Genomic DNA, 22877 nt, shown 5'->3' on the forward strand with positions numbered 1-22877 from the left:
GAAATGATGAACAAGGTATAAACAATGTAGCTGATGATTTAGCCAGTGAACAAAATAGAGAGAATGAGTTACCTGAAAGTAATGTTGCACAAACTGAAATGGCCCATAAGCCTAATGCACATGATAATCCTGTCCCCTCTGCAGGTATGAGTTTAAAAACAGGGCAGACTGTAACATATATGAACAGAGGTGACAATACTCTACTTAGAGCAAGAGTCTTGGGGAGAGCAGGCAAAGCTACAGGGAAATATAAAACATGGTATAACATGCAACATCTAGAGAATAATGGAAGTGATGGGCAAAAGGTATCAGTTGATATCTCAGAAGTTGATAATCTCCACATAGAAACAGACAGAGAAGCTGATGTACTTATAACGAAAGACATCTCATTTGATGCAGCTAAACAGGAAAAATAAAGAACTGGCACAATAATAATGTCTTCGAGGTAGTTAAAGATGCAGGTCAGAAATGTATCTCTACTAGATGGGTTTGTAGTCTTAAAGAAACACCTAAGGGTATTGTGCCTAAAGCACGACTGGTTGCCAGAGGTTTTGAAGAGATAAATATTCAAGAGCTACAAAAGGATTCCCCTACATGTGCTACTGATTCACTTAGACTTATGTTATCAGTGATATGTCAAAACCAGTGGGAAGTGCATTCTATGGACATCAAATCGGCATTTTTACAGGGTATGGAGCTATCCAGGGATATCTATATCCGCCCCCCTACAGAAGCAGGCTGTGAACATGTTGTATGGAAACTTAAGAAATGTGTTTATGGACTTGCAGACGCATCACTATATTGGTACAACAAAGTGAAGGAAATCATGCAGACTACTGGTGGTAGAGTGTCTCAGGTGGATCCAGCAATATTTTATTGATTGGATGAACAATGTAAGGTCACTGGGGTGCTTGCATGTCATGTAGATGATTTTCTTTGGTCAGACACGAAAACTCCTTTCTTTGCTCCTTTCTTTGCTCCTTTCTTTGTGAGACAGTCAGCGAGTTGCGCTGACTGTCTCACAAAGAAAGGAGCATCGGCTCTTGTGCTCTTAAAGGCACTCTGTGAAGGACAATGGGACCCGGGTTAAAAGGGTGTTGGATGGACAATTGATTTTGTTCTCAAATGTTTCCATGACATGTTGATTTCTCTGGAAATGTATGTTCCATAATTCACGCTGTGAATTTCATTTTTTTGTTTTCTGTTTATTTCTTTAAAAAAGAGAATGAGATTGTTAACTTTGGGTTCGCGAAGCGAACCCTAGTTATATGAACAACGACAAAATGGCTGAGAGGGTTATTGCATTGTGACATCATCCACAATAGCTCGCTGGAAAAAAGAAAAACGATGGAGGTGCATTCCCCGTGCCAATCCCGGACAATATGACCCCCTGTGGTCATATGTCCTCCCACCGACCCCGTATTGGCACGCCCACCGGAAGCGCTATTCCTCTTTGTAAGTCGAACCATCTCCAACTAAATGAGCACCACACCTGTGGCCCGGGTAGGGGGAGAACGGCTCTATTCTCAGCCATTTTGTCGTTGTTCATATAACTTGGGTTCGCAAAGCGAACCCAAAGTTACATTTCACGTACTCCAAAATGGCTGAGAGGGTTATTGCATTGAACAACGACAGGATTCGTGCCTCCGTTCCCTAGCCGTCCAATGAACCCTTCAAACCCCTGGTGGGAAGGGGTACGCGTTCTGATGAGAGCATCCTAAGAGGCCTGCTCCAGAACAGCGTCGGCAACCAACCGCACCTTAACGTGCCGGTAATAATGCCGTAAGAAAGTGGTCTCACCACTCCAAACCGCCGCCTGGCGGATGACCTCCCAGTCGATACCTGACAACACAGCTTTCGACGTAGCAGTCCCTCGGGTAGAATGCGCCTTCAGCTTAGGAGCTGTTTTACCCGCTTTGGTATACGCCTCCGTAATACCATCCACCAGCCAGTGTGCTAGCCTCTGGGTGGAAAGGGCATAACCTGGTTTGCTCACTCTGTAGGTCAACAGCAGCCTGTCAGACCTACGAATATCTGCTGTGCGCCGCATGTAAATGCGTAAAGCCCGTACAGGACACGAGAGGTGCAAGCGTTTCTCATCCCTAGTCACCGGTGACGGATGAAACGCGTGTATCACCACCGGGGCCCTACTCGTCAGGACAGACACAGTTTTGGGCACGAAGCTGGGGTCTGTAAAGAGCGTGACCATCAGATCACCAGAAAACACCATCCCCTTGATGGTGAGTGCAGTGAGCTCACAACCCCTCGCTGCGGTGGTAAGTGCCAAGAGCATAGCCAGCTTAGCCGAGACATAACGCATGTCTGCCGTAGACATGGGTTCAAAGGGATCTTACTCTAGTGCGCGCAGAACAAGGGAAGCATCCCAAGTTTCAGCTCTCGTAAGCTCCTTAGCTGAGAGCTTCTTAGCACCCAACAGGTACTGCGTCATGAGCAGGTGCGTGAAAACCGTGCTACCCTCGATCTTCCCCCCGGAAGAACGTGAGAGCCGATACACAGACTTTGACCGAGGAGAAAGACCATAGTCTATCACTCCTACAGACCTCCACAAAAGTCAGTATAGGGCCAATCCCTACTGACAAAGGGTCCATGTCGCGTTCAGCGCAAAATTGGTCAAATCGATTCCAGTACCCCTGGTACCTGGAATACGTGGAGTCTTTACGCGCCGCTAAGATGACACGAATCACTTGCGCACTAAGTCCCATAGCTAAGAGCCTGGCTTTGTAAGCATCCACGCCGCTAACCGGGAGCCTCCTATCCAGGGGCCCTCCCGTAGCAGCCCTCCTGCTTGCGTGAGCGCGTCCGCCCACTCCGGGACGTCGAACCGCTCGCCTACTATCCAGGGCACTATTCGCGGAAACCACGGGGTGCTCGGTTCGTACAGGGCCACGAGAACTAACCGACCCCCTGTGCGCTCGAACTTGACCACCAGGTCTAGGAGGCACCTGCACGGGGGGAATGCGTAAAGCATCTCCTCGGGCCATGGATCTAGTCCAAGCGCGTTGACCCCCAACGGCGCTAGGTCGGACGGGAGCATCGAGTACCAACGAGGGCACTTGTAATTGAGTTTCGATGCGAACAGATCCACTTGAGCTACCCCAAACCTCTCCCAGATCATAGCCACTATGGCTGGGTTGAGGCTCCAATTGTCCGCATGCGGGCCGCCTCTCGAGAGGATGTCCGCTGCTTCGTTGTCCTTCCCAGGAACATGAAGCTCCCTGATTGATAGCGCGTTGCTGTTGACCCAAATCCAAATTTGCATGGCCAACTCTCTGCAACGCTTGGACTTCATACCGCCTTGGCGGTTGATGTAGGCCTTGGCCGTCATGCTGTCTGTCATTATCAGTATGTGACGGCCTACGAGATCCTGAGCGAAATGCTGGATAGCCAGCCAAATCGTCTCCGTCTCGCGCGCGTTGATGTGGACCTTCTCCCCAGACGGCCACACTCCTCGCGCTGTTTTGTAGCCAAGGATGGCCCCCCAACCCGAGAGGGACGCATCCGTATAAACCGTTACCTCGGGTCCCCTGGGGTCCATAGGGACCCCAGACATGTCCACGCAGGCTGTGTTCCAGTGGTCTAGGTCCTGCGCTACCACGCACGGGACCAGGATAAGATGGTTGTTGTACCGGCGTTCGTTGCCGTATTTCAAGAAGTGAACTGCGAACCACAATTGCAGTCTCCTCATGAACAACAGACCTAAAGGAACAACTTGGTGAGCCGATGCCAGAAGGCCCAGCAGCCTCCTGATCATCCGATAAGTGACATATGTCCCCGGGACGAAATGTGCTAACGTGGTCCTGGTGGAATGCCATCTCTCTTGCGTAAGGGTTGCGCGCATGGATACCGTATCCAAACTCAGACCCAGATACGTTGCCTGGCACGAAGGCCATGGCGCGCTCTTCTTTATGTTGATAGTGAAACCCATGTACTCCATGAATTCCATCAACTCCTGAGTATGGAGTATTGCTTGTTCCGGCGACCAGGCCAACACCAACAGGTCGTCTAGGAACCATGCCAAGCGCATACCTTTGCGCATCAACACTCCGAGCGCTGCTTTCACACACCTTGTGAACGTCAGAGGAGAGAGGCGATATCCGAACGGGAGGCATGTGTACTGGTAACACTGACCCCGGTAACAGAACCGAAGATACTTTCTGTGTCTTTCCGCAATCGGACAATGATAGAAAGCATCTTTTAGGTCGACCGAAGTTAGCCAATCGGACTGTGTCACCATTGACAGCAGAACCGGTGTGCGTAGCATTTTGAAACTGACCTTCTCTACATACTTGTTGAAGGGTTTCAAATCTAGGATTGGGTGCATGCCCCCATCCTTCTTCGGGACCAGAAAGTAACGGCTGTAAAACCCGTCTTCTCTTTCTAGGGGAGGAACCACCGTGATTGCCCCTTTCGAGAGTAACTCTGTGAGTTCGTTGTCTAGGATTTGTGCTTCGGCCACCGACCTCGGTTCCGTATGCACTATTCCCAAGTACGGGGGTACAATACCGTTCTCGAAAAGGATTTGGTGTCCGTGGGCTATCTGATCCAAAACAGAAGCCGATGGGACCAATTCCTTCCACCTGTGTAACATGCGTGACGGAGGTCTCGTTGCCTCCTGTACCTTGCTGTTCAGGTAGCGCGCGTAAGTTGCGCGTAAAGGGTCTGGGGAAGCCCCGCCCGCCATGCCCTGCATCCATGGGGGGGCTTCGTCCTTGTAAAGGAGACCCAGATGGGGGAATTGGCGTTTTGAACCTTTCCAAATTACCATTTGACCCATCAGAGAGACTAAACATTGTCGCATCATAGTCTCCTCCCAGGGGCTCATTTGCGCTCATGTCATTATTATCCAATATTTCCAGCCGTGATGTTATTACATTGTTATCATCATCTTTACCTAAAGATTCAGACAGACAATCAGACTTGCGTTTCAAACCTTTTAAAATGCAATCACCATCATCACCAACATAAAAACTTTTATTCACATTCACAACCTTTGGAATAGAACAAGTAGACTGTGCATCAGAAACCAAAATAAAAGGCGCAGTGTTTAGCCCTGCGCACGCTGTGTCCCCTGAACACGCGTCTATATCGCCGGAGACGGCTCTGGAATCAGTCTGTTGGTGTGGGTGGTAACATCCTGCCGAAACACGTCACTTGGCAGCTCCCTTCTTGGAAATGTCTGTGCTGTCCGGCTTGGCCGCCTTGGCCGCTGGATCTGTGGAAGACTGGGAGTTTGGACGTGAGCCCTGTCCACGCCCACGCCCCACTTTACCACCTCTTTTTGGATAAGTCTCTCTCATTTTCTGCTTGCGCGCAGGCTTGTCCCCCTGCCCTGTGCCCACCGCGGGCATAGGGGTAGGAGGGTTCTTCATCATTGGGAGAAGCTCCTTGTGCAAGGTTTCACGCTCGGCCTGGGCGGCCTTGTATTTGCTGATAATGTCCGGGGTCGTTCCTAACAGGCCCTGGTTCCCTGCGCAGGAGTGGGCCATCCACTCCTTGCAGAATTCCTCTTTTAGCCCGGCTGTCTCTAGCCAGAGACGTCTGCACGAAAGGGTGGAGGCAGCTGCGCTAGAACCGCATTCTAGAGCGATGGAATACAGCAGCGATCCCAGGGAGTCAGCTATGCGTTCCATTTCCAAGATGTACTCACAACCTGCTTCGCTGGCCACTACGTCACCGAACTCGGCCCCGTCGATACCTGCTGTAGCGATGGCGGCTTTGCTTTGCTCGATGTTTGATAGGCTGCAGAGCTTGTGCATGTACGCCGTTATCATCCCAGCCGTTGAGACGAGTCCAGCTGCGCGTGTACTGGCGTGCCATGCATCACACGCGTAACGATCCACCTGTTGGCCCCACTGCGAAGGGTGTTTGGGAGTATCGCGAGACCCCACCTTGGTGTTAGGGTTGAACGATAAAACGTCCACTCTGGTTGCAGAATTTTCCAGTCTTTGTAGTTGAGGTTCCTAACCTCGACTGCTAAGACGTCAACCCCCTTCTGACTGAACTTTGAGGACGATTTAAGTAGCGGATCCGCCTCCGCCCGCTTAAACGCTCGTTCGATGTGAGGATAAGGTGGTAGAGTGGAGTCCCTGACCCTCTCTGCCATTCGTGGAAAATCGGCTACCATCGGATCTTGAGGATTGCCCGGCTCGGTAACGATGTCGGCAGACTTGACCGCTCGCGCGAACAGATCGCGGAAACTGGCGAGGAATGTTTCGGACCCACGTTGCATGGCGTCGCCATCTTTGTTTGGTTGAGACGAACTTGGCTGGTCATCTTCCACGCCCTGATCGTCTACTTCCTCAGGCAGTGAATCCTCGGGTTCCGCACCCGCCGAATAACATGCCATGGATTCACCAGGGAGAGATAGGATCTCATTGATCCAGTCCTCTCTAACTATCCCGGATGGTGGGATAGCCTCTGGCTCCGGAGGGATGCTAATGCTAGCCGCCGTCCCGTGAATGTAGCTAGGAAGCATCGGAGGGATGTTGCTAGCCTCCGCCCCATGGCTATAGCTAGGTAGCACCATGCTAGCCGCCTCATTAGCAGGTGCGAAGGGATCTGCAAGTCCCCATCTTTGACGGTACAGGGCAGCCCACCTTTGGCGCCCCGATCCTCTGATGGTTTTACAGAAATTGCAGTCGATCTCATTACGGTCTACATCCCTCAAGTAGCCCGTGTAGTGAACATGCGGGATATGGGAGACACAGTCCGGATGGGGGTCCCATTGGAGCGTCGCCGGTTTAACACACCCGCACCAAGCGTAGAATCCGGCCACATCGACCGGATTAACGAACATCTTGGCGATAAAAGATAAGCTAACTATAAGTTAGTATCTAATATACCAGTATATCACTAGATTACTTGCGTATTTGCAGTTTTCCTCTTAGTCCCGGCAAGAGAGAAACAGCCATCGACCGATCTCATTTAGTTGGAGATGGAAAGAGGAATAGCGCTTCCGGTGGGCGTGCCAATACGGGGTCGGTGGGAGGACATATGACCACAGGGGGTCATATTGTCCGGGATTGGCACGGGGAATGCACCTCCATCGTTTTTCTTTTTTCCAGCGAGCTATTGTGGATGATGTCACAATGCAATAACCCTCTCAGCCATTTTGGAGTACGTGAAATGTAACATGTTGTTATCTCTATGCATCCCTATTTAGTTAATGTAATGGAGGACAGCTCCCCTTCTGGTCAGGTTATGCATGTGCAGTGTATTGCCCCTTCTAGGCGGGAGTCTCTTGTCATGCGCAGTTGTTTTTTTTTTTTTTTTTAATTTATTTCTGATTTTCCCCTTTTTTCTCCCAATTTAGTGGCCAATTGATCCCTATTTTAATTCAAACACCCACCCTCGTATTGCATGCGTTCGCCAACTGCATCTCTCCGGCCGGCAGTCTCGAAGGAAAGCGCCTCCCCACTTTCGTGACAAGGCGAATCCAAGCCGAACCACTGTTTTTCCGACACACACAGAGACGCATTCACATGACGAACACAAGCCGACTCCGCCCCCCTCCCGAAGACAGCGTTGCCAATGATTGCTGCTTCATCGAGTCCGGCCATAGTCGGATCTGACGAGACCGGGGCGCGAACCCCAGTCCCCAGTGGGCAACTGCATCGACACCAAGCCGACGCTTAGACCGCTACGCCACCGCGGACCCGTCATGCGCAGTTGTGGTGGTGCGGATGCCGAGAGCAAGTTGCTGGTCGCTTGGTATCGTGAAGAAATGGAGTGAATAAAGTCGGTTTCACTGAAGATAAACGTCGTGTTTATTCGGAACAAGCTTAGTAGTCAACAATCCTGCTCTCAGGGTCGCAGGGATGCTGGAGCCTATCCCAGCAGTCATTGGGCGGCAGGTGGGGAGACACCCTGGACAGGCTGCCAGGCCATCACAGGGCTGACACACACACATTCACACCTAGGGGCAATTTAGTACGGCCAAGTCACCTGACCTACATGTGTTTGGACTGTGGGAGGAAACCGGAGCACCCGGAGGAAAACCACGCACACACGGGGAGAACATGCAAACTCCACACAGAGGAGGACTTGGGACGACCCCCAAGGTTGGACTACTGCGGGGCTTGAACCCATGACCTTCTTGCTGTGAGGCATCCGCGCAAACCACTGCGCCACCATGCCACCCTTTGGTCATAGTAATATGGTGATATAACTTAAATGTCATTTGCTGGTCTTAGGGTTGGGTGACATGGCCTATAAATAATATTGCGATATGTTCAGGCAATATTGTGATACACAATATATATATATATATCTTGATCTTTTGAAGTCTCCTCTAAAGCACTTCATAAATGCTCAATTTAAGCGTTTGATGCATACAGTCACACCAGTATGATGATTCTAGTAGTCCCTGCAACACGTCTGCATTAAAACGTTCTTGTCTATACTCAGTAGTGGTTTCTATCGGAACATTTTTAAACTTGAAGGCAAAAAGGGGGGAATCACAACCAAGTTAAATTTAACAAAACAGTACTCAAACTAGGCAATTGCACACATAGGCTTTTAACAGCTGTTAAATGAAAATAAATAATGGCATGATGTAGGCTTAGATACTGTAGTCTAGTTCTATAGAGCTCAAGCTCAACAAAGACCCTTAACAATAAGCACGAAAACATTCAGACCCACGGCACTAGTCGTTGTCCTCTGTGTGTCCGTACATCAGTTTTGAGTGTGTCACGGCGAGCAGCAGTTGCGTGTAAGCGGTGGGAAAAACAGAGCTCAAAACATGAATCCAGTGGCGTTTCTTTTCGGAACCAATTCGTCCGCCTCCATCTTCTGCTACCGTTTCAGAACTAAACACGTATAAACTCGCTTTGACACTTCACTTCTTCATCTCCAGGCTCTTTCCTTATTCCCTCCAGATACAAAAACACCACACACACTTGCCCAGGAGAGTGGTCTGGATGGGGCGGGTGAGTGTATGTGACATATGGGTGTGAGATTTTTTCTTTTTGTGTCTGTGAGAGGGAGCGAGCCATAGGAGAGAGCGAGAGAAGTGAAACGCCAAAGCCAGTTTATACGTGTTGAGTTCAGAAAGGGTAATAGAAGATGGAGGCAGACGAATTCTGAAGAGTCATGCCTGCGGCTTAAAAACATCACGTGACAATTTGTACTCAACGCTGGTGATATAGTAATTTACTACGTCACGTAGAACAAGCCACAATACATGGAGTATATTCGATATATCGCCCACCCTACCCGGTCTTAAAGGCTGCATTACAGTAAAGTCAGAATTTTCTGAACGTGCTTGACTGTTTTAGCTGAGTGAAATAAACAGTGAAGGTCTCCACCTGTTTGGTCAGTGTATCCACAATCCTCCGATTGTTTCTCAACAACTTCTTGTATGTGAATATCTAATGAGAGCACCAACAGTAATCCCCAAAATGGTTTCACATTATCAATATCAAGGTGTTCAGTCAAAAATATGGTGAGATTTGATTTTTGTTAATATCGCACAACCCTTGAAAAGAGTGCAAAAAAGAAACCCCCTCTCACATTCCTGGGTAACTATTGTTAAGGGGCCTTTGAGCAAATCAGTTCACCCCCTTGTGCTCATGTGGAGCATCTCGGAGCACCAACAGAAGACCGGCTGTACCAGGGCAGCTACCTGGTTTGTAGTGAGAGTCCGGGTGGTTAAATGAGGGGCAAAATAAGGGAAAAAATGTGGTGAGAGACAGGCCGTGCATAAAGACTAACTTGTTGACCAGGGTGAACCAGTTGGCCCGGAGGAAGTCCCAGGCGAGCTTGTAACCATGAGGGTTCCTACTGACGGAGATGACCATGTAAGGAAGGTCCTGAGTCTTCATCACCTCGCCATGCAGGCTCTGGTCCATCATCCTGATGGACAGAGTAGAAGACAGGAACAGAGAGAGAGAGGTGTTCACAGCTCACATCAGTGAACTAGCATTTGAATCAGTTGGTTTTTTTTTTTACCTATTATATCTACTATATCATGTACCCACCACTTCAGCTTATTTTTCAGAGGGCTGATGGACAGGGCAGCCTTTATACGGCTCTTCATGGATGTGTGCAGAGAGTGGCGATACTTCTCAAACAGAAAGTCCCACCCCTCCAGTGTTCGAGCTCCAATGGCAAACACGGCCAGGCTGACGTCACTGGGTAGACTGTGGGGAAACAGAGAGAGCAATGAGACCCAAGAAACAACAACAACAACATACTTAATGATTGCCATCATTAATTATGTCGGGGGGGGGGGCCTGCAAGCTGACCCAGTGCTTTCAGCTCTGTATGGATGGTGGCAAGCAAAGAGAATTTCCCTTTGAGGAACACTGTATAGTTAAGATCCACCAACACTGGATAGTGGGGATTTGTTATATGAGGAGTTTGCCTTTCAGAAATTTGTAGTTTTTGCACTCTGTACAGAAGAAACTCATTATTCCCTAAATTTGTTGACTCCCTTGCTTCCCATCTTAAATATTCTGCTTTACGTGTTTCATGTGAGCATCTACTACAGCAGATTCTTACGTTTGTAAACTAGTTTTGACAATCGATTTTAAAGGAAAGGTTAAGTGGGCTTTCTGAAGTCTGGGAGAGGCAAACAGCAGTAGCGTTTTAGGGAACATAATATTGTTGAGTCTTATCTTTTGCAAAAGACTCGCCCGGTTCTTTGATTCAGGCGTTCCTACTCCCAGGCCCAGCTCCTTTAATACTTTAGGTGTTATATCCCCCCCCCTCCCGCAATTCACCCACTTCATCCCATCCATCCATCCATCCAAACCTCTTATCCTGCTCTCAGGGTAACAGGGATGCTGGAGTCTATCCCAGCAGTCATTGGGTGGCAGGCAGGGAGAAACTCTGGACAGGCCGCCAGGCCATCCCAGGGCCCTGCTTCATCCCACTCTCCCTAATTGGCTCTGTGCATAACTGTAGTCCGCTGACTTCCAGTTTCAACCACGGCAGTCGTACCAGTTTCTGGTTTATTGCCCTATGCTATCGTCAATGGCTTAATGTTTGCGATGCCTCCAAGATTTATCACGGATAAATGTGAACGACATGTACATAATTTTCGACGCACTTTCACCTGCAACCACCAGCAAATGGGTGAAAGGTTTCAAGTTGTACATGTCAAGTTACACCCACAATTACAAGGGTGAGTAATTACAAACTCTACGAAGAAAAACAACTTTACAGACATCAAGCTAGGCTATAAACTAGGCTATATAGGCTTATTTACTCACCCTTGTAATTCTGTACATGTCGTTGACATTTACCTGTGGTAAATCTTGTAGGCATCGCGAACAATTTGCCATTGTTCGATAGCAAACGGCACTAAACCGGAAACCGGTATGGCTCAACGGCTGCCACAGACTAGTTATGCAGAGTGCATTGTCTCCCTTATCTGCTGCCACTCCTCCTGCACTAGTTTCTGTCCCTGTTGCCTGTGTGTCTTCAGGACTCAAGGCAGGCGTGCTGCAAGCAGAGCAGAGGTCCACCACCTGCATCTCATCCACTGCAATCAACTCAACTTCTTATCACACCAGCCTTGCCACATTCACCTTGCCAGATTAAAGAGCCGGCTCAGTCAGACTGAGATTCCAGCCTCTTACATTGTGCAATTGTCTATTCCTTGTTTACCCATCTAACCTTGTTCTCCACAGTCTTGCCTGCTCTGCCCAGCCCCTTTCTCCGGTCCCCAGTCTGTCTCTGTGAATTCCCTGCTTAACTTTCCTGCTCGCTGCTTGGTTTTGGTCTAACTCCCGCTCGTCCCTGTTTCGCCTTGCTTCGTACCGGCTTCCCCTTTCTCCTGCCTGGTTTGCCACCAGCCAGGTTGCCGTCTGCGCTGGAACGTTCTCTCTCCCTTACCTCCCCCCACCCCGCCTAGCAATAAAAGCCTTTGCTTTTTACACAACCTTTGTCTTTAATTCTGTCCATGTCAGCATATTGGGTTCGAGCTCACAGCCCCGGCTAAAATTAGGATAGAAGCTACCACCAGATGGTGGTCTGTAGGATGACTTTGGAGATCAAGAAGAGGAAGAGAGTGAAGGCATAGCCAAGGATCAAATGGTGGAACCGTTGTGTGGAGTTCAGGGAGGAGTTAAGACAGGCACTGGGTGGGAGTGAAGAGTTGCTGGATGGCTGGGCAAGCATTGCAAAAATAGCGAGGTAGCCAGCTAGGAAGGTACTTGGTGTGTCATCTGTGTGGGAGTGGTCTCATCCCCCTGATAAAGGGGGCGCGAAGGGTTAATAAAGGGAGTCTTGTGTATCCAAAGTCATGTTAAGTTATAAGAGAGTGTCGCTCTTATAACTTAACATGGTGTCAGAAGTGGGATGGTGAGACTGTGAGACCATCGGAAGCGCGTGCGCCCATAGGCGTGAGGGAGCTGATATGCTGAAGCGCAGGGACGCGCTTCCCGAAGGAGGGGGGTAGTGTAACGTGCACGGATAAATAGACGCGCTAGCCCTTGGCTAATGGGTTGGACCCTTTAGTCGACTGGTTAACGTAGTTGCCCGTGGTGCGGGAGACTCGGGTTCGCGTCCCGGCTGCGGCGGTTCCTAGGCTGCCCCCCTTGAATTTGCTACATTGGTTACATACAGGTCAACTCCCCTTTCCAATGGACTCAGCCCAGCAGAGCTTCTGCAAGGCAGGAAGCTGCATATGACCCTCCCCACTTTGCCCCCACTGTTGGCCCCCAGGTGGCCATGCCTGTCTGAGTTTGTACAAAAGGACAGACAGTCCAAGCTCAACCAAAAGGCACACTTTGACCGCCGACACTGTGCAAAGACCCTCAGTCCTTTGCACCCAGGAGACCCAGTCTGGGTACAGGACTGTCATGAAAGGGGTGTGGTACAACAGCATGCAGACACACCACGGTCCTTCCATGTCAGCGTCCAGGGCCAAACAATCAGAAGAAACCGTCGTCATCTCACTCAAGCCTACCCAGGCACTGGCCCTCCCCAACTGACCTCAGACATCGGCGCTCTGTCCACTGACCCCAGTCATGGGGATCCCCCACTGGCTGAGACTGATAATGCAGCTCCTCCCCAATGGTCACCCCTTCGACGGTACCCTGAAAGAACCAGGTGCCACCCGACGTACCTCAAAGACTTTACTAGTACATAGTAAACCCACACACCTTGAACGGGGCCAGAGTAATGCCCCAGGTATGTGGAGAGAGTTACAGGTAGTCTACCCTGTATACTCTAGGTAAAAAAAAAAGTTGTGATTGTTCCATGTTTAATACACTGTTCCCCATTTAAAAATGTGGGGGGGGGGGCAGAAGATGTACTGTTCTCATGTTGAATGTTCATTCAGGGTACTATTTGCATGATACTGAGCTCAGCAATATTATGTGTAGTTTGACATTTTAGAATCTTAATTTGTTTACAGAGGTTGTTGTTTTTCCTCTAGAAAGGGAGATGTGGGAGTGGTCTCATCCCCCGGATAAAGGGGGTGCGAGGGTTAATAAAGGGAGTCTTATGTACCCAAAGTTAGGGTGTCAGAGTGTCTCTCTTATAACTTAACAATCTGGGCAGAGGAAGGAAGACAAGAAGACTTGGTGGTGGAATAAGTACAGTAAAGTATACAGAGGAAGAGGTTGGCGAAGAAGAAGTGGGATAGTCCGAGAGATGAAGAAAGTAGACAGGAGTACAAGGAGATGCAGTGTAAGAAGAAGAGAGAAGAGGGTGAAGGCAAAGGAAAGGCATATGCTGAGTTGTATGAGAGGTTAGACACTAAGGAAGGAGAAGAAGACTTGTACTGATTGGCTGGACAGAGGGAGCAAGTTGGGAAGGATGTGCAGCAGGTTAGGGCGATGGAAAATAGAGATTGAAATGTGATGACAAGCGAAGAGAGTGTGTTGAGAAGGTGGAAGGAGTACTTTGAGGAGCTGATGAAGAAAAGGAGTGTTACGCCCCCTAGTGGCCAGAGGACCAAGGCGCAACATTTACCACAACAGAACAAACCAAAATGTGGGTGCAGCCTCACAAAACCACAACTTAAGCAGGATGAACCACAACGTAAGCAGAAAGAACCACAACTTAAGAAATATTTAATACAAAAACACAGCAACACAGGGACATAGGGCGCTAATCAGTGGCACCAAATAAACTATAAACTGAAAAGAAAACCCCTCCCCCCTGAACAGGCGTCAAGCGCCCCTAAATACATGGGTTGGTACCCACCGCTAAACTAATGAAGAATAACATAAACAAACTACGTGTAAAGTAAATGTAGACCCCAGGGTGTCTAAACTTACCAACTTACCCAAATGTCCCCTATGAGCTTAAACAAGAAAAGAAACAAAGAAAAACTAACCAACAAACAAGCATAGGCTGATCAGAGGTAAACTAACTCATAGTCTTAAACAATCAAAACAAACACAAAAACCCAACCAACCAACCAACCAACCAACCAACTGCTCACCTCCTGATACTGCCACTACCCAGGAGAACGAGAGGGAACAATGGAAAAGCTAGGACTATATATAGGAGGAGGAGCAGGGCGTGGCTAATTGGTGATACAGAACAGGTGTGATGATAGACAGGGGATCCAAGCTGCAGCTTCTGTAAGAAAGGGAATTATGGGGACACAAGGGGGAGACAAAACCACAACACACCAGGACAAAGCGACACATCCATACAACATGCAGGCCTGCATACATTAAACACAAAAACAATACGGGACGTAACAGAGAGGGAAGGTTGGATGATGTGGGGATGGTGAGTCAGGAAGTGCAATGGATTAGCAAGGAGGAAGTGAGGGCAGCTATAAAGAGGATAAAGAGTGGAAAGGCGGTTGGTCCGGATTAGTGCTGCACAACTTGGTGAAAAAGTCATATTGCAATTATTGTGGACAATATTGCGATTTACGATTGTGATATAATAAATTTATACATATACAAATAATACAAATTTGTCATGTTGCCTCGACATGTAGAAACTTTCATTTTGCATGTTTTACACAGTACCTCTTTCTGCTCAATATCGCTGAGCTTGAATCCAAAATATCACCATATAACAGAGGTCGCGTTTTTTGTTGTTGTTTTTTTTTTTGCTACCAGTTTATCAGTGTTAACCTGCTCGTTGTCATCGGTATCCATTTTTTCATTCTTTCTGGTCTGCACACAGCACACCGGATAGTCATGTGACCGTAGACTGCATACGCATCACTGCCTCAACAGAGACTGATTGGTCATGTCTTAATTATGGGCGTAGATATGCAGATTGCACACAAACAGATGTTCACAGATTCATATTTCATTATTTAATTAAATTGCAGCCTTTTGCGATTATATAATTGTAATGTGGCTTTCTTCTTTCTTTCTTACTGGGGTTAAAAAAAAACTATTGGACCTGCAGCAGCAGTTGGGAGTTTTGGATACAGGAAACCAGCATCTCTTTTTTTTTTTATTGATTCTTCCCCTCTTATCTTTTACTAGCAGAGGTACCCGGCGTTGCCTGAGGAAAATGTCCTCACCAAAACAACAGACACGATCTGATCTTTACGATATAATTGATGATGAAATATAGGATAACTTATATGATATATGTGATAAAAGAATGTCGAATAAACGAAATTTATTAATGAAAATGATAAAATGTCATATTTTTCAATCCATTCATCAAGCTTCGTTGCCAATGTGTGTATTAATAACGCTGCGTGCCTTCAGGCTAGCACAATGTTAGGTGTAGTGCCTCCTTTGACCACTGGAAGGATTTGCCAGAAGTCTCCACAAAGCATCGTTGGAATGCCTCTTTCACAAATAGATCAAATTTTTTACTTGGCTTTTAAAATATTTTTCGAACTGTGCAATCCTTGGAAAGTGCTGATTCTAAAGATACCTTTCTTTTTGTTCTACAATGAATATTTCTGGAGTTTTAAGCAAACATACAAACATACACTCTTGCTTTATATAAATATATATATATATATAAGATGTACAACTATCAGAATTTTGTTTGTTGTAATTGATACAGCCTACGTGAGAAACCCACCAAGTAAAAGTCATTGTAAAGGCAAACTTACACTGCTATAAAACTGGTTTTGGTTGGAGTGGACGATTGAAAAATGAAATGGGAGGCTATAATGTCATAATGTGGTATATGACCCCTGACCTCATGTTGCCGTCGGAATCCCTCCACTTGTTGAAGAGGTCGGTGGCAGTGGCCACGCATGAAGGATTGTTCCTGACGCAGGCAAAAATCAGCAGGTAGCTTCTCAGTACTCTCTTGGAGACCGAGCCGGAGTCGTTCCACTCCTGTTGGTCAATCAGCGACCGGAAGAGCTCCACAGTGTAACTCTGGACAAAAGATGGATTCATACCGGTGTAATCACGGTTTTCTTACAGGAAAAGTCGTTGGATTAATTCTTTAATTCTGGCCCCCCTCCCTGACAGGCATCTAGAAAAACAAAACAAGGACCGCTTTGCTTTTCAACTTTCAGGGGTTATTAAAAAATGGTTCTTTGTAATGTTGGTGAGCGGGAATTTAAAATGTATGTGGTACATTCATTCTCTTTTCAGCTATCGAATTTACACATAATTGTCTTAACTGTCAGTGTGTACAACACATCTCTGTTTATCTTCAGAGGAGTCACTAATTCTAGGGTGACAGTATTTTACTGTTAGCCACTAGGCAGCGTTTTGCTCCAGGATACCTCAGTAGTCCTTGCTGAGTGAATGGGAGAACATGTCTTTTCTCAGACAGCCTGGGGCTCAGACTAGCAATCTTTTATCGGCACGCCTGAGGCTCTCTCACCTTCATCTGATTCTCCAAGGCCGTCATGTCTCTCTTCTCCATCAGTTTGTACAGAGGTACCAGCTCCCCGAAGCCCTGAGTCACAGCCATGATTTCCGTCTCTCTAGACAGGTACAAGGACAGATCCAGCGCTGTGTCCAGCTGCACCTTCCCTATGCTGGAACGCAGAGGAAAGGAAAGAAAATTGCAGACTGAGATCATCTAAATATGGCCCCAGTACAAGGTCCAGTATTAGTAAATAAGCATTAAATACTGTAACGACCACGGATGTGTAGACTCTTTAGCCCTTGGCTAATGGGTCAGACCCTTTAGTTTACTAGTTAGTGCAGTCACCCGTGGTGTGGGCAACCCGGGTCCGCTTCCTGGCTGCCCCGAATTTGCTACACTGGTGTCAGAAATGGGAAGGTATGGGCGTCCGGGTGGCATGGCGGGGATTACTGGTTCGAATCCCCGTGTTACCTCCGGCTTGGTCGGACGTTCCTACAGACACAATTGGTCGTGTCTGCAGGTGGGAAGCCGGATGTAGGTATGTGTCCTGGTCACTGCACTAGCGCCTCCTCTGGTCGGTCAGGGCGCCTGTTCAGGGGGGAGGGGGAACTGGAGGGAATAGCATGATCCTCCCATGCGCTACGTCCCCCTGGTGAAACTCCTCACTGTCAGGTGAAAAGAAGTGGCTGGTGACTCCACATGTATTGGAGGCGGCGTGTGGTAGTCTGCAGCCCTCTTGGGATCGGCAGAGGGGATGGAGCAGTGACTGGGATGGCTCGGAAGAGTGGGCTAATTGGCTAGATACAATTGGGGAGAAAAAGGGGCAGGTGAGACCGTGAGGCCATCGGAAGCACGTGCAGCCAGAGGCATGAGGGAGATGGTAAGCTGAAGTGCGGGGATGCGCTTCCCGAAGGACAGGGGTAGTGTAACGACCACGAATGACTAGACTCGGTAGCTCTTGGCGAACAGGTTGTACCCTTTAGTTGACTGGTTAGCGCAGTCACTGTTGTGGTTACACCGCCCCGAGCTGCCTCCCCGGCACGTTCAAGCCACTCCCCCAGCTCGGACGTGCCGGAAACATCCGAGCGCTCGGCTCGCGCTCTGAGGAGACGAGCGCTGCACTGCACCAGGTGTTTGCCATCATCCATCAGGCACACCTGTGGCAATCGGGCAGCCTTCTACAAGAAGCCTCCCAGAACGTCTCTCAGTGCTTCGACGTACTGAACCCTGCGGTGAAGTTCTGATAAGCCCTCCAGCGTTCCTTGCTTTCTGTTTATTCCCCAGTGTCTTATCTTCGTGTCTCTGTTTCCTCCCAAGACTCTCCCTCCGCGATTTCCACGGCTCCCCGCGTCTCCCTCGTCCCCAGCGACCTTCACGTTTCTCCCCGGACCTCTCCTGCGATCTCCCCCCTTTGTCCCTCTATCTGGACCCCTCCTTTCGGACTCGACTTCCCGGATCTCGGACCTGGACTTTCTTGGACAACCCCTCTTGGATCACGGACTGGACTTTCTCGCCAGGTGCACGCACATTTTTTCAACACCTCCCGGTCATTTACATACCGCACCACACATTGGCTAAAAACACTCGCACATAGTTATACACGCAAACCACGGGACACCACACATAGTTTATTCACACATCTCACTAACAGAACGCCTTTTTTTCACCATACATTTCCCTCCCACAATAAAACCTCCCTTTGTAGCTTTTGAAGTCATCTCGTGTCTGTCTGTCTTGGGTTTCGCCACACGGGTCAGGTTCTGGTGCGCGAGCATAACAGAACGTCGGAGCCATTATGGACCCAGGCAAACCCAAGGAGCGGACGGTCCCTGTGACGCCCCAGAGCCCCGTTCCCCTAGAGGCAGTAGTAAGAAGTCACAGTTGCCAACTTGCCTCTCTCAGCTCAGAGCTTACTACTGCCTTCACCCGTGTCACCGGAGAGATCAGCGATCTTCAGTCCGGCTCCCAGGCCGCGACGAGCGCGTTAGATGCCCTCACCGCGCAGATCGCTGCACTCTCCACAGGGGTCTCCAGGATGAGCGACCACCCTGCCCTGGCCTCGGTCTCTGCCCCCAGCTCGGCCTCCGGTTTCCCCGTTTCTGGTCCCGACGTTCCCCCTCCTCCGAGTCAACCCCCACTGGACCCCCGGTGCGAGCCTAACCTCCCCTGCCCCAAGGCCTTCGGTGGGGAGTTCGAGCTGTGCAGGGGTTTCCTTGGTCAGTGTGAGCTCCTGTTCAAACACCAGCCAGCTAGGTATAGGACAGGAGAGACCAAGGTAGCCCTTGTCATGTCCCTCCTCACCGGCAAAGCCCTCAGCTGTGCCATAGCGGTGGCAGGCCATACCGAGCAGCTCGCCTCGGACTATGGTGCCTTCCGCCGCGAGTTCAATCTGGTGTTCGACCACCCAGCTGACGGGCAGGACGCTGCCGGCCGCCTCCATTCCATCCAACAGGGAGCCAGGTCGGTGGCAGATTATTCCTTGGAGGTAAGGATACTCGCGGCAGGCAGTGGGTGGGATGACACTGCGCTCAAGAGCGCGTACAGGAGGGGGCTGAGCGAGCCCATCAAAGATCTCATCGTTCGGGACCGCCCTGCCTCCTTCAACGAGCTCGTCACCCTCACCCTCCAGATGGACGAACGGCTGTGGGAGCGGCGCCAGGAACGCGCCCCGCGCGCTGGCCCCTCCCATAGACTAACCCCCGTCCGTCCTACCGGTGCCTTCCCTGGGTCAGCGTCCCGTGGGCTCTCTCCACCCTCACACTCCCCCTCGCAACCCTGGGTGGCTTCTGGATCCAGGCCGGAGGAGGAGCCCATGCAGTTGGGTCGGTCACGGCTCCCGCTGGAGGTTAGGGAGCAGAGGATGCATGGCCACCTCTGCCTCTACTGCGGGAGGTCGGGCCACTATATCAAGGCCTGCCCGACTCGCCCCAAAAGACCCGGCTCACTAGTGAGGGGTGTCCTAGTGAGCCTGACGACCCTTCCTCAGCCCCAGCCCAAGAAGGAGCACAACCACCTTTTTCCGGTCACTCTCACCTGGGGTAACCACTCACTGTCTGTTGGTGCACTCCTGGATTCGGGGGCGGACGAGTGTTTGATGGACATCTCGCTGGCTCGGCAGGCCGGCATTCCACTCGTCCCCCTAAACACACCCCTCACAGCCCAAGCCCTAGATGGTCGTTCACTTGGTAAAAATCACACACAGCACTGCTTCCCTCACCCTCACTCTTTCGGGTAATCACGTGGAAGCTATCCGTTTCTTGGTTTTGCACGCCCCCACAGCGCCCCTGGTGTTGGAAGACCGTAGTTGGAATGGCACGATCCCTACATCTCTTGGTCTACTGGGCGGATTTTGGGTTGGAGCGTTGCGTGTCATGCCAACTGCCTTCGCTCCGCCCACTCCCCGTCCAGCGGCCTCAGACCCGTGCCTCCTCCCACGGATCTCACTGGTGTTCCTTCCATTTATCACGATTTAGCCCCTGTATTTAGTAAAGACAGTGCACTTTCCCTCCCCCCTCACCGTCCCTATGATTGTGCCATAGATCTCTTTCCCGGGGCCGCCCTTCCCACCGGTCGCTTGTATAACCTCTCCGTCCCAGAGAAGGAGGCTATGCACAATTATATCAGAGTCCCTGGCCTCAGGAATCATAAGGCCCTCGTCTTCCCCGGTGGCGGCGGGTTTCTTTTTTGTGGCAAAGAAGGAGGGCAGCCTGAGGCCTTGCATAGATTATCGAATGTTAAATAATATCACGGTGAAAAATAAATATCCACTCCCCCTTATGAGTTCCACGTCGAGCCACTCACTCACGCCACGGTGTTCACGAAGCTGGACCTGTGCAGCGCGTACCACCTGGTGCGCATCCGGGAAGGGGATGAATGGAAGACGGCCTTCAACACCCACCTAGGGCATTTTGAGTACCTCGTTATGCCCTTCGGCCTCACCAATGCCCCGGCCGTCTTCCAGGCATTGGTCAACGACGTGCTCCGGGACATGCTGAACACGTTCGCGGTGGTGTACCTGGATGACATCCTCGTGTTCTCCAGGACTGAGGAGGAACACCACCAGCATGTCCGCCTGGTCCTCTAACGGCTGCTGGAGAACAGGCTCTTCGTGAAAGCCGAGAAGTGCGTGTTCCACTCCGCCTCCGTGGAATTCCTTGGCCACATCGTGGAGAAGGGGCTCGTCCGCACTGACCCCAGGAAGACCCGAGCGGTGGAGGAGTGGGCACGGCCCACCAACAGGACGCAACTCCAGCGCTTCCTGGGGTTTGCAAACGTCTACCGGCGCTTCATCAGGGGGTTCAGCCGTGTGGCCGCCCCCCTCACTGCACTCACCTCCAACCTCCGCCCCTTCTCCTGGACCTCGGAGGCGGAAGCCGCCTTCTTGGCCCTGAAGAGGCTGTTCACAACGGCTCCGGTGCTCGCCCACCCGGACCCGTGCAGGCAGTTCATCGTGGAGGTGGACGCATCGGACACGGGCATCGGAGCCGTCCTCTCCCAGCGGTCGGAGGAGGACCAGAAGATCCACCCGTGCGCCTTCTTCTCCTGGCGTTTCAGTCCTGCGGAGAAGAATTATGACATCGGCAACAGGGAGTTGCTGGCCGTCCACGCCGCCCTAGAGGAGTGGAGACACTGGCTGGAGGGAGCAGGGCAGCCGTTCGTCGTATGGTCCGATCACAAGAACCTGACCTACGTACGGACGGCTAAGAGGCTCAACCCCAGGCAGGCGCGCTGGGCTCTCTTCTTCAGCCGGTTCGACTTCACCCTCACCTACCGCCCGGGCACCAAGAACGTCAGGGCAGACGCCCTCTCCCGTCTGTTTCCCGAGGGGTCCCCTGACGCCCCAGACACCATCCTTCCCCCGGCCCGGGTGGTGGGTGTCGTCACCTGGGCCATCGAATCAGTGGTGAGAAGGGCCCAGCGCGCCCAGCCCGACCCAGGCAATGGACCCCGGAACCGGCTATTTGTGCCTCCCTCTGTCCGGCCCCAGGTGCTGGAGTGGGGCCACTCCAGCCATCTTGCCTGCCACCCCGGTGTCTACCGAACGGCGGCCTTCGTCCGCAGGGGTTTCTGGTGGCCCACCATGGAGGCAGACACCAGAGAGTTTGTGGCAGCCTGCACCACCTGCGCCCGCAGCAAGGCTCTCCATCGCCCTCCAGCAGGTCTTCTGCGCCCCCTTCCTGTCCCTGGCCGACCTTGGTCCCACATTGCCTTGGACTTTGTAACTGGTGTCCCAAGGCAATGACACCATTCTGACCATTGTCGACCGGTTTTCCAAGGCCGTCCATTTTGTTGCCCTCACCAAACTCCCCTCTGCAGCCGAGACGGCGGACCTTCTCGTCTCCCACGTCGTCCGACCTCATGGGATTCTCCTGGACATTGTCTCTGACCGTGGTCCCCAGTTCACTTCGAAGGTATGGCAGGCCTTCTGTAAGGGGATTGGGGCCACGGTCAGCCTCTCCTCCGGGTATCACCCCCAGACCTATGGGCAGGCAGAGCGGGCCAATCAAGCCCTGGAGGCGGCTTTGCGTTGCGTTACCACCAGCAACCCCGCCTCCTGGAGCAAGTACCTGCCCTGGGTGGAGTACTCGCTCAACTCCATGGAGAGTTCGGCTACCGGTTTGTCCCCCTTCGAGTGTTCCCTGGGCTATCAACCCCCTCTGTTCCCCCATCAGGAGTTGGAGGTGGCGGTCCCGTCCACGAGGGTCCATCTCCGCCGATGTCGGCGCGTTTGGAAGACCGCCCGGACCGCTGTGTTGCGAGCTACAGAGCGGGCCCGGCGCAGCGCCAACCGGCGGAGAGTGCCGGCCCCAGCTTATCGACCTGGCCAGAGGGTATGGCTCCTGGCCCGGGACCTGCCCCTCCCTACCCTCAACCGGAAGCTGGCTCCCCGCTACGTCGGTCCCTACACCATCGACCGCATCGTCAACCCTTCGGCGGTGCGTCTCCATCTCCCTACCTCACTCAAGATCCATCCCGTCTTCCATGTCTCGCGCCTCAAACCGGTAGCCACCAGCCCCCTGTCTCCCCGTCCAAGCTCCTCCACCCCCCAGGGTCCTCGACGGTGGTGACATGGTCTGGGATGTCGACCAGCTGCTCACCGTATGCCGCCGGGGGCGTGGGTACCAATACCTGGTGGA

The 22877-nt window shown here is 51.1% G+C and overlaps 1 protein-coding gene across 1 annotated transcript in view; it reads right to left on the reverse strand.

Moving 5' to 3' along the window:
- The window catches only part of LOC130130435 (endoplasmic reticulum aminopeptidase 1-like), a 60860-nt gene that overhangs the window by 10586 nt on the left and 27397 nt on the right, over positions 1–22877 (reverse strand). The window contains exons 14-17 of the mRNA XM_056300178.1: positions 16753–16909; positions 16111–16295; positions 9999–10160; positions 9733–9873 (exon numbers count right to left, since the gene is read on the reverse strand). Coding sequence (XP_056156153.1) covers positions 9733–9873; positions 9999–10160; positions 16111–16295; positions 16753–16909 — 645 coding nt within the window. The remainder of the gene's footprint in view (positions 1–9732; positions 9874–9998; positions 10161–16110; positions 16296–16752; positions 16910–22877) is intronic.

Source organism: Lampris incognitus, chromosome 1 (assembly GCF_029633865.1).
Source record: "Lampris incognitus isolate fLamInc1 chromosome 1, fLamInc1.hap2, whole genome shotgun sequence".
Lineage (NCBI taxonomy): Eukaryota > Metazoa > Chordata > Actinopteri > Lampriformes > Lampridae > Lampris > Lampris incognitus.